General features: G+C 46.8%; 1 protein-coding gene across 1 annotated transcript in view; it reads left to right on the top strand.

Annotated features, from left to right (window-relative positions):
- The first annotated feature begins 2695 nt into the window (after nucleotides 1-2695).
- The window catches only part of LOC128695473 (protein Wnt-4-like), a 90917-nt gene continuing 81328 nt past the window's right edge, over nucleotides 2696-12284 (top strand). Inside the window, exon 1 of the mRNA XM_053786133.2 lies at nucleotides 2696-4137. Within this exon, the coding sequence (XP_053642108.1) occupies nucleotides 4064-4137 (74 nt within the window). The 5' untranslated portion in view covers nucleotides 2696-4063. The remainder of the gene's footprint in view (nucleotides 4138-12284) is intronic.

The raw sequence follows: 12284 nt of genomic DNA, 5'->3' as shown, positions 1-12284 counted from the left end.
AGGTGAGGTCCTGGTTGGGCAAGAGGTGTGGTCTTGGGTGGGCAAGAGGTGTGGTCCTGGGTGGGCAAGAGGTGAGGTCCTGGTTGGGCAAGAGGTGTGGTCCTGGGTGGACAAGAGGTGTGGTCCTGGGTGGGCAAGAGGTGAGGTCCTGGGTGGGCAAGAGGTGTGGTCCTGGTTGGGCAAGAGGTGTGGTCCTGGGTGGGCAAGAGGTGTGGTCTTGGGTGGGCAAGAGGTGTGGTCCTGGGTGGGCAAGAGGTGTGGCCCTGGGTGGGCAAGAGGTGTGGTCTTGGGTGGGCAAGAGGTGTGGTCCTGGGTGGGCAAGAGGTGTTGTCCTGGGTGGGCAAGAGGTGTGGTCCTGGGTGGGCAAGAGGTGAGGTCGTGGGTGGACAAGAGGTGTGGTCCTGGGTGGGCAAGAGGTGAGGTCGTGGGTGGACAAGAGGTGTGGTCCTGGGTGGGCAAGAGGTGAGGTCGTGGGTGGACAAAAGGTGTGGTCCTGGTTGGGCAAGAGGTGTGGTCCTGGGTGGGCAAGAGGTGAGGTCCTGGGTGGGCAAGAGGTGTGGTCCTGGGTGGGCAAGAGGTGAGGTCCTGGGTGGGCAAGAGGTGTGGTCCTGGGTGGGCAAGAGGTGAGGTCGTGGGTGGGGGGGGGGAGAGGTGTGATCTTGGGTGGGTAATAGTGTGCGCCTGACGCATGGATTTGTCTTATTCTGCCGCATGGATCCTACTTCTGCCGCAGGTATCCTCTCTCTCCTGTCGCAGATATCTCCCCTCTCCTGCCTCGTGTATCCTCTCTCCTGCCGCAGGTATCTTCCCCCTCCTGCCCCATGTATCTTCCCTCTCCTGCCGCAGGTATCTTCCCTCTCCTGCCGCAGGTATCTTCCCTCTCCTGCCGCCGGTATCTTCCCTCTCCTGCCGCCGGTATCTTACCTCTCCAGCCGCCGGTATCTTACCTCTCCTGCCGCAGGTATCTTTTCTCTCCTGCCGCAGGTATCCTCACTTTCCTGCCGCAGGTATCTTTCTTCTTCTGCCTCAGGTATCCTCACTCTCCTGCCGAAGGTATCTTCCCTCTCCTGCCGAAGGTATCTTCCCTCTCCTGCCGAAGGTATCTTCCCTCTCCTGCCGAAGGTATCTTTCCTATCCTACCGTAGGTATCTTCCCTCTCCTGCTGCAGGTATCCTCACTCTCCTTCCGCAGGTACCTTTCCTCTCCTGCCGCAGGTATCCTCACTCTCCTGCCGATCGTATCTTCCTTATCCTACCGTAGGTATCTTCCCTCTCCTGTCGCAGGTATCCTCATTCTCATGCCGCGGGTATCTTCCCTCTCCTGCAGGTATCTTCCCTATCATACCGTAGGTATCTTCCCTATCCTGCAGCAGGTATTCTCACTCTCCTACCACAGGTATTCTTGCTCTCCTGCCGCAGGTATCCTCTCTCCTGCCGCAGGTATCTTCCCTCTCCTGCCGCAAGTATCCTCTCTTTCCTGCCGCAGTTATCCTCCCTCTTCTGCCGCAGGTATCCTCCCTCTTCTGTCCCAGATATCTTTCTCCTGTTGCAGGTATCTTCACTCTCCTTCCACAGGTATCCTTACTCTCCTGCCGCAGGTATCTTCCCTCTCCTGCCGCGGGTATTCTCCCTCTCTTACCGCAGGTATCCTCCCTCTCCTGCCTCAGGTATCTTCCCTCTCCTGCCACAAGTATCCTTACTCTCCTGCCGCAGGCATCCTCTCCTTCCTGCCGCAGGTATCTTCCCTCTCCTGCAGCAGGTATCTTCTCTCTCTCCTGCCGCGGGTATCTCCTATCCCTCTCCTGCCGCAAGTATGAAAGTTAAGACACTTTCATCTTGTCGGTATTGTATACCTTTCTTGCACAGCCGCAGGCATCCTCTCTCCTGCCGCAGGTATCTCCTATCCTTCTCCTGCCGCAGGTATCCTCTCCTGCGCAGGTATCCTCCCTCTCTTGCCGCAGGTACCTTCCCTCTCCTGCCGCAGGTATCCTCTCTCTCTCCTGCCATAGGTATCCTCCCTCGTACCTTCTATCACAACTCGCAGGAGACCCCTACAATAGATCTCACTCCTCCAAGTTGAAAATTAAAAATTGAATGAAGTTAAAAGATGTTGATTGAAGAAGATGACGGTGGGCAGTGCTAGAGTCAAGTGGGCGGGTCCTCCCGCCTTCCTTCCCAATTATTATCTTATTACTCTCCTAATTAACGCTACTTTATAAATAAATTATCTCAGGAGCGTCATTCACTAGCTGGTGTTGACGTCTGACGTAAAGACTGGCGATAGGCAATGGCGCTCAGGGCAATGAAGACGTTCAGGTATTGTAGGAGAGGGGTCGTCCGCCAGCTGGGCATGGCAACACTGAGAACTGATGGGCAGCCCCCTCGGTGCTGATTGGTTGATTCGGCCTTCCAGGGAGGCCTCTGCGGCCAATGAGAGTCATTCGTTTTGCCCACCTGGAGTCACGGAAGATGTTAGTGTGTGTGTGTGTGTGTGTGTGTGTGTGTGTGTGTTTCTTACCGTACACCCACGTCTATCTTTCTATCGTATGTAAGTTGATTGTGGAAAATGCAATGGGCTTTTAGTGATTAGAAAGGTGTAGATGGAGAGGAGGTAGAGGAGGGGGGAGATTGGGGAGGAGGGTTGAGAGTTGCGTGCGCCGGAGTTGAACGCACGCAGAGTTCACGCAGAGCGCACAGTGCTGCCCACACCTGCTGAACTCACCAGCGGGGTACAACATTCTCTCATCAAACGCGGCCGCCACACCAACCCACCGCCACACTAGCCCACCGCCACACTGGCCCACCCCTGAAGACTCACCACTCCACTACATCACCACTACACACCAACTGCTTGCTTCAAACCTGCCACAATCACATATACGCTCCCCAGCATACCTGTCGAAGCGCGCGACTCCTGCGTATGTATATATCTATATATATATATATACCTCCCGCCAGTGAATTCCTTTCGTTGGGCACGACTCTAGCGTATATAAGCGTACATATCTCCTGCCAGTAAATCGACAGAAAAAGTGCTCGACAACGGAAGAAGGAAGGCAAGAAGGAAGGAAAGTGCGTGTGCGTGTGCGTGTGTGTGTGTGTGTGTGTGTGTGTGTGTGTGTGTGTGTGTGTGTGTGTGTGTGTGTGTTTGTGTGTGTGTGTGGAAGCTTTGAGTCAACGCAAGTCTCAACGCCCCCAGACGCCCGTGAGCTGAAAAATTTAGACGTATCGAGTGAGATCGATCGACATGGGTTACGTCGCCGGGGGTCAAGTGATGACTGGCCTACTGCTACACTGGTGACAGTGGTGGACGCCGGGTACCATTGCAGTGGTGAGGGGGAGGTGATGGTGAAGAAAATCCGCGGTGGACACTAATTCCAGTGGTGTAGGGGCGAAGCACTGGTGAACTGGAGTGCTTTAATTGACCAGTAGAAGGCAAGTAGTGTGGCTGGCGTTCAGTGTGTGAGGAATACGCAACAGGTAAGGCAGAAGCGTAATTAACGCACCTTACCTAGACAGTGATGTCTCCAGTTATCGAGACACGTCAGGAAAAAGAGCAGTAAACATCGTCGCGCCAGTGACGTTTAGTGAAAGCACTGACGTGCAGTGGAAGCAGTGAATTTCGTGGAAGCACTGACGTGCCGTGGAAGCAGTGTGACATGCCGTGAAAACAGTGAACTTATGCATGTGTACAAAACTTAGCAGTAAGATTAAGCGTGCTACGGACTCTGAAAAAACGCTGGGACGATAATTTAAGCGCGAGGAAGGTGCTCACACGCGAAAGAACACGAGCGCAGCGCGTAAATATCGCGCCTACGGAATATATACCAGTCCTTAGAGAACACTGGCCACACACACACACACACACACACACACACACACACACACACACACACACATACACACACACACACACACACACACACACACACACACACACACACACATACTGTGAGCACACAGAGGCGATCCTCAACACCATAGTCATGCCAAACTCGGCTCTAAGAAGAAGCCGGGTCGTGGACAGGTCGTTACGATAGTGCCACTGAGTCGTTGGCACTACCATGGCAGCCAACACCTGTCGTTTCCCCGTGGTCGTTACGCTAATCACTGCCTCCGTCTCCATATCGCTGCATGCGTAAGTATTGTCATCACAGTGACTAGCCTTGCTGATGGTACCATGGTGGTATGGTAGATGAAATTGATGGTGGTATGGTAGATGAAATTGATGGTGGTATGGTAGATGAAATTGATGGTGGTACAGTAGATGAAATTGATGGTGGTACAGTAGATGCAATTGATGGTAGAGTGGTGGTATGGTAGATGAATCTAGAATGGTAGTACGGTAGATGAAACCGATAGTAGCATGGTACTATGGCAGATGAAATTGATAGTAGCATGGTGGTATGGTAGATGAAACTGATGGTATATCATGGTAGAATTGTGATACAACATGGAAGAAATGTGGTAGGGTGGGGAAGAACTGAGGTAAGGTATGGTAGTATAAATGGTATTGTATGGTAGACTTGCAGTATGGTATTGTTTTGGTATAATATGGGAGACTGGAATTATGGTATAGTAAAACTGTGGTATTATATGGAACAATTGTAATACTGTATGTTAGGACTGTGATATTGTATGGTTAAACTGTGGTTCTGTATGGCAGAATTGTGATATTGTATAATATAAGTGTGGTAAGTATAGTAGAACTGTGGTATGTATGGAAGAACTGTGGTACATGAGTGTATGGAATTACTAGGAGCGTAAATGAAAGTATGCGAGAGTACAAGGTAATACCACGAGATTACATGAAAGTACAAGAGAGCACATGGCAGTACAAAAGAGTACATGGCAATACACGAGAGTACAAGGCAGTAAACTAAAGTACATGAGAGAACAAAAGTACAAGGTTTCACACAAATTCGAATGCTAGTTACCAAGACCGTAGAAAGAGGATCCCCCATCGCCATACCAAACTACCCAGCACAGACCGCACCATCGAACCTAAACTTTGCACTGATAAACAATACACAAATCTATCTTAAGAACTGTTCGAATATATCTTGCCAATGTGGTTCTAAGAGCAACCTAAATTTACTTTAAAGGAAATAAATTAATTTTGTGATATTCCTGTGATCTTCTGTAGCACTGGAGCAAATCTGAGCATATGCACAACCTGATTGGCAGAGTCGTTATTGCTGAATGAGACGATTTGATTGGCAGAATCATCAATGCTGAATGATACGATCTGATTAGCAGAGCCATCGCTGCTGAATGATACGATCTGACTGGCAGAACCATCATTGCTGAGACACCCTGGTTGGCAGGGCCATCATTGTTGAACGAGGCACCCTGATTGGCAGAGCCATCATTGCTGAATGAGACAACCTGATTGGCAGAACCATCATTGCTGAGACACCCTGATTGGCAGAGCCATTATTGCTGAATGAAGCACCCTGATTGGCAGAGCCATCACTGCCTGAATAAGACACCCTGATTGGCACAGCGAGCATTGCTGGCTGAAACAAGTTGAAAAGTTTAGCTTGAAAGGTGCGCCCTTTCTCTCCCTCCCTGGCTCCCTCACTCCCTCCTTCCCCTCCCTAGCTCCCTCACTCCCTTCTTCCACGCCTCCTTCCCCTCCCTAGCTCCCTCACTCCCTTCTTCCACGCCTCCTTCCCCTCCCTGGCTCCCTCACTCCCCCCTTCCATGCCTCCTTCCCTTCCCTAGCTCACTCACTCCCTCCTATGCCTCCTTCCCCCCTCCCTCACTCCCTCCTATGCCTCCATCCCCTCCCTCCTCCTATGCCTCCTTTCCCTTCCTGGCTCCCTTACTCCTTCCTATGCCTCCTTCCCCACCCTGACTCCCTCCTCCTATGCCACCTTCACCTCCCTGGCTCCCTCACTCCTACGCCTCCTTCCCCACCCTGGCTCCCTCCTCCTATGCCTCCTTCACCTCCATGGCTCCCTCACTCCTACGCCTCCTTCCCCACCCTAGCTCCCTCCTCCTATGCCTCCTTCACCTCCATGGCTCCCTCACTCCCTCCTTCTATGCCTCCTGTTGTCATGCATTATTCCTCCCCGCTCCTCCATCCATAATGCATTAACTATTTCTGGTGACTAAGTGCTTAGCCTCAAGAATGAACAGCATATGAATTGTTGTTGTTTTGTTGTTGTTGTTGTTGCTGTTGCTGTTGTTGTTGCTGTTGTTGTTGCTGTTGTTGTTGTTGTTGTTGTTGTTGTTGTTGTTGTTGTTGTTGTTGTTGTTGTTGTTGTTGTTGTTGTTGTTGTTGGTGGTGGTGGTGGTGGTGGTGGTGGTGGTGGTGGTGGTGGTGGTGATAGTGGTGGTAGGGCTACGTTGGTCTTCCTACCTGTCGTATACCTGTGTGTAACAACAAGACCCTGATCGCAGCCACAGAACAGCTGAATTAGATCGACATCTCCTTCGAGATCCTCAGACGGGCCACCTTAGGATTAAGACCCGTGTTAGGACGCACCTCCTGACGAATTAAGCAAACAAAACCCGTGTGTATTGATTAGGAGATCATTGCCCTGGTAGGTCGGTCCTGGACCAGGTCTCCACGCTGCCTGGTCAGTCAGGCAGCTGGTGCTCAGTGCCACCAAGTCTGACACGATCAACACAGCTCGGCTGAAACAGTAATTTGAAGGAATCTATCAAGTTAATTTTTAGAGATAGTTAAGGCTTTAATGATAGTTCCCTCTTAGAGATAGTTAAGGCTCTGCAACATATGGGAATCTTTATTGAGGAAACGTTTCGCCACACAGTGGCTTCATCAGTCCAATACAAAGTAGAAAGGTGTAAGGAGAGGAGGAGTTTGAGGTAATCTTGTACATTGACGGACTGAACACATCGACTCCAGGCTGTGGGACTGATTACCTCAAACTCCTCCTCTCCTTACACCTTTCTACTCTGTATTGGACTGATGAAGCTACTGTGTGGCGAAACGTTTCCTCAATAAAGATTCCCATATGTTGCATTAGTGTCTCAATCTTTAACTTGTTGGTTTTCAAAACCATTCATCATAGTTAAGGCTCTATTGGAGGTAAATTTCTCAGAGATTACTAAGGGTCTACAGGTAATTTCCCTCATAGAAACAGCCATAGCTATAGTAGTTATCTCTCCTTCAGAGATAGTTAATGGTCTATACACAGTACCACTTTTTTTATAAAGAGGGTTTTAAAACCCATGGACACCAATTTTAGCAGAGCTCTTGGACTACCCCCACCCCTCCTCCCCTGGTAAGGAAAAATTTCAGTGTGGAGATTTGAAACCGGTTCCTCCAGCGATTTTTCCAGCTTTAAAAGTATTGCACATCTTCCTGGTTTGTATCCCCCAAGGAGTAAAATTTGAGGGATATAAGTCTTATTTGGAGTGATAAAAACAGTGAAGATCTCTGTATATTGGTCAAATCTTCAATTCTGACTGGCTTAAATAAGATTGATAATGCGGAATATGCCAGATCTAGGGAGCACAAATAAATTGATTGCCTCTACTGCCATGGTATTTTTTTTCCTTGCTACCCAGCCCATATATTCTCTAGTAACATTAACGTTCTTCTTGAACGCCAGATCTTGTGACACAGTTCCTTGAGCGCCAGATCTTGTGACACAGTTCCTTGAACGACAGATCTTGTGACGCAGTTCCTTGGACGCCAGATCTTCTGACAAAGTTCCTTGAATGCCAGATCTTGTGAGAGTTCCTTGAATGCCAGATCTTGTGAGAAAGTTCCTTGAACGCCAGATCTTGTGACACAGTTCCTTGAAAGCCAGATCTTGACAGTTCCTTGAACGCCAGATCTTTTGACACAGTTCCTTGAACGCCATATCTTGTGACAAAGTTCCTTGAACGCCAGATCTTGTGACACAGTTCCTTGAACGCCAGATCTTGACAGTTCCTTGAACGCCAGATCTTGTGACACAGTTCCTTGAACGCCAGATATTGTGACAAAGCTCCTTGAACGCCAGATCTTGTGACACAGTTCCTTGAACGCCAGATCTTGTGACGCAGTTCCTTGGACGCCAGATCTTCTGACAAAGTTCCTTGAATGCCAGATCTTGTGAGAAAGTTCCTTGAACGCCAGATCTTGTGACAGTTCCTTGAACGCCAGATCTTGTGACGCAGTTCCTTGGACGCCAGATCTTCTGACAAAGTTCCTTGAATGCCAGATCTTGTGAGAAAGTTCCTTGAACGCCAGATCTTGTGACGCAGTTCCTTGAACGCCAGAGCTTGTGACAGTTCCTTGAACGCCAGATCTTCTGACAAAGTTCCTTGAATGCCAGATCTTGTGACACAGTTCCTTGAACGCCAGAGCTTGTGACAGTTCCTTGAACGCCAGATCTTGTGACGCTGTTCCTTGAACGCCAGATCTTATGACACTTCCTTGAACGCCAAATCTTGTGACACAGTTCCTTGAACGCCAGATCTTATGACACAGTTCCTTGAACGCCAGATCTTGTGACACAGTTCCTTGAACGCCAGATCTTATGACACAGTTCCTTGAACGCCAGATCTTGTGACACAGTTCCTTGAACGCCAGATCTTATGACAGAGTTCCTTGAATGGCAGATCTTGTGACAAAGTTCTTTGAACGCCAGATCTTGTAGCAGAGTTCCTTGAACGCGACATCTTGTGACAGTTACCCTTAGGTCAAATATATTCTTCGGATTTAACCGCATTTTGGCTTACAATAAATGCATTTCTTAACATTTTCTGGCCGTGGCTGAAGGTAATCCTCTTTGAATATTATACTGTGTTCCTTTACCCACTGCAAAACTTGATTTACATGGGCACGTTGTGTCATCCATGGATGACATGTTCATACATGGTCATGGATGTTTGTTGTGTCATACATGGATGACAGGTTCATACATGGTCATGGATGTTTGTTGTATCATACATGAAGGCTTTGCATGGCGTTGCAATACTGTCGAAGGTGAGGTTGAAGGTCTCGAAGGCGATGCATGGGACGAGGCTCACTAGCAGAAGTAGGAAGGCAGGTCCCTCTGAAATCTAACCCTGTTCAGTCATAATTAATAGAGACAAGAAGAGTGGAAGATGTCCTCTGTATCAAGGTACCGTTGTCCTCTAGTGTCTTACAGTTATGTTGAAAATGGTATAAAATACCGACAAATTGAAGATTAAGACATGTGCAGCAGTTGGGTATCTACTGTTGAAACGTTTCGCCTACACAGTAGACTTCTTCAGTCAAATACAGAGGGAGTAGATGGACTGACTACATCATCTTTATTTCACTACTTCTACTCCCTATGTATTTGACTGGAGAAGGCTACTGTATAGGCGAAACGTTTCATCAGTAGATACCCAACTGCTGCACATGTCTTAATCTACAATTTGTCGGTATTTTATAAATACCATTTTCATTATTATTATTATTATTATTATTAATTATTATACAAAATTAACCCGCACATAGGAGAGAGAAGTTTATGAAAACGTTTCGATCAGACATGAACCATTTACAACTCACACCAACACACAAAGGTGCGGGTTATTTGTGAATCGTTCCAATCACTCGACTCAAACTCAGTTATACAATACCTATCGGTATACAATATAATAGTATACAATACCTATCGGTATTGTATACCATTATCATATTCACACTCGGGTATCTATGCACAGGGAAGGTGAATATGTAATACCAAAAGAATGGTATACGATACCGATACCATTTTGATGTTCACGACGAGATGAACAAAAACACTTGTGCAACATTTCGATGTCTTTATTTCCGAAACATTTCGCCTATAGGCGAAAACCTTGGACGTTTCTCAAGGCTGAGGAACGGACCGCCTGGAAACTGATACATCAAGACTGATCACATTATCTTAACCTCTCAACTGCTTCCTCTGTCTCCAATTTTAGTCATCTCTGTACTAGACTGAAGAAGCTTGCTGTGTAGGCGAAAGGTTTCGGAGATAAAGATACCAAAGTGTTTCGCCTACATAGTCGGCTTCTTCGGAGGAGGAAGCAGAAGCAGTAAAGATGTGAAGACGATGTAATTAGTCCATCACCCTCCAAGACGTAGTCTTGAGGTAATCAGTCCCTCAGCCTGGCGAAGAGCTCTGCTCCATAGTCTGAAACTACCACCATTTTAGGTGTTAAGTAAAAGGACGCAGATGCAATTAATGTGACATTTTATTGTGCCAACGTTTCGGTAATTCGGTAATTCTACCATTAAATGACCTCCTGAGCAAGACTGCTTGGATGGCGAAACGTCTACATTAAAGATAACTAGATGTTGCACATGTGTTTAATTCTTCATACTGCTCTCAAGGATCAGGTTTATCAATGTTTTCAATGTAGAGTTTTATTTTTCCATTAAACCATATTTAAAACCTGCTGCGGATTTGCATTTGAGATTTTTTTTATGCAAGAACAATGATTTAAAGTTCTGGCGTCTTAAATTTTCATCGCAAGTATTTCGATTACTTCCAGTACTTCGTTAGTGGTGATAAACAGCTCAATACAGATGACTGACTGAATACCTCAAACTCCTCTTTCTACACCGTTCTTCTTTGCACTGGACTGATGAAGCCACTGTGTGGCGAAACGTTTCCTCGATAAACATTTTCGTATGTTGCGCAAGTGTCTCATTCTTCAACAGATGACTAATTAATCACCTTGTGATCTGTATTACGTTAAGACCGACATGACCTTTCCTTGGATTTTGTATGTCGTAATTCTCTCTCTCTCTACATGTTTACCTTCAGCTCTGAGCTCAATATTGTTGCAAGTCTTTGGATTTTCTCTAGATTTCTCGCATGACTTGTCAGGTGGGTGTTCCACCCTGGGGCTGCGTACTTCATATTGTTACTGAATTAGTATGTGTGTGTCAGACTATGGCATTTACTGAATAATCAGGAAATGCCTGAGGCCAGCTTGCTGCTGTTTCTACTGCTGGTGCTGTATCTGCAGTCTGTGCTTCTGCTGCTACTGTTGCCAGTGGTGGTGGCACTGCTTCTGCTGCTGTTGTTGCTGCTACTACAATTGCTAGTGAAAATGCTTCTGTTGTTGCTGTTGCTTGCTACTGCTGTTGTTGTTGTTGCTGCTGCTAATGTTGTTGTTGTCGTTACTGCTGTGATAGCTAAGACCTTATCAATCGATGCTACAACCATAACTATTGGCATTCTCAGAAGACAGCACCGATGCTCTTAAAAACTAAGCCATCGATCTCCTGAATAAATAAAGAGAAATCGAACTGGAATTTTATCATCATATAAGTTATTCTAACCTGTTTTTAGGTGACGGAAGTGTCTCGGAAACTTTTAAATATGTATCTGACACGTGTGCTATTGTTGTGCTTTGACTGTTCGTGCATTCCAAGGTTTCGCACTTGACACTGGTTAGTTGGTTGGTTAACGGCGTTCAAAGCCTATCGACTCACGAGGGTCATTAAGGCTGCATGTCACCTTTTCACCGGTGCTCAAGAATACTTTAATCCCTTAAATAGGGATTAAACTAAATCCCCTGTTTATACACAGTAAGAAACATACATCTCTCGGTGTATATATTTCGTGACGCTGGGTATTGTTATGCCTTGCCTGCTTGTCCGAAATGCATTCCACACACCTGCTGTTCTCTCCCTCGGCGTCTGAGCCGCTGAATGCGAGCTCCGGCTATAAGAGGAATGTAGCGATTTTCATGTTTTACACGTTTGAGTGGTGTGACATTACCCTCAGGAGTGGGTAGAGTAGCAGTTGATATGCAACGATCAATACATGAGCAGGGGAAGGAAGGGTTCAGACAAAGTATAACATTTGATTTACCGGTCAACAAACATTCACCAGTCGACCAAGGCGTTTGTAGGCGATTTTGCATACACTTGAGAGCACTGAAAGGTGTAAACAGATCGAGGTTGCGGGTTTAAATTAGATTAAGAAGGTAAATCATATGTAAACAACGTATTACTACAGAAGATGACACTTATATGCGGTTCTTGTCTTATTACACAATAACCCAGGCTATCCTAATCTATCCCATCTTAACCCTAATGTAACCTAATCTAATCTAACCCAACCAAACTCAAATGAACCTAAGTTACCTAAACTTACTTTAATCTAACCTACCCTAGAATAGGTTTAACATAAGCATAAAGACTTAGATCTCGACATAAGAGAGGTCAGAACTGCGTAGATCGATCTTATAAGAACGTACGAAAGTAGATAAATGTTCAGAGAACCGATGAATTAGACACGTGCAACACTTGGGTATCTTTACTGAGGAAACGTTTCGCCACACAGTGGC

This window comes from Cherax quadricarinatus, chromosome 50 (genome assembly GCF_038502225.1).
Source record: "Cherax quadricarinatus isolate ZL_2023a chromosome 50, ASM3850222v1, whole genome shotgun sequence".
NCBI classification, from domain to species: Eukaryota; Metazoa; Arthropoda; class Malacostraca; order Decapoda; family Parastacidae; genus Cherax; species Cherax quadricarinatus.
The sequence above is the reverse complement of the archived record's forward strand: the minus strand, read 5'-3'. Positions and strand labels throughout refer to the sequence as shown.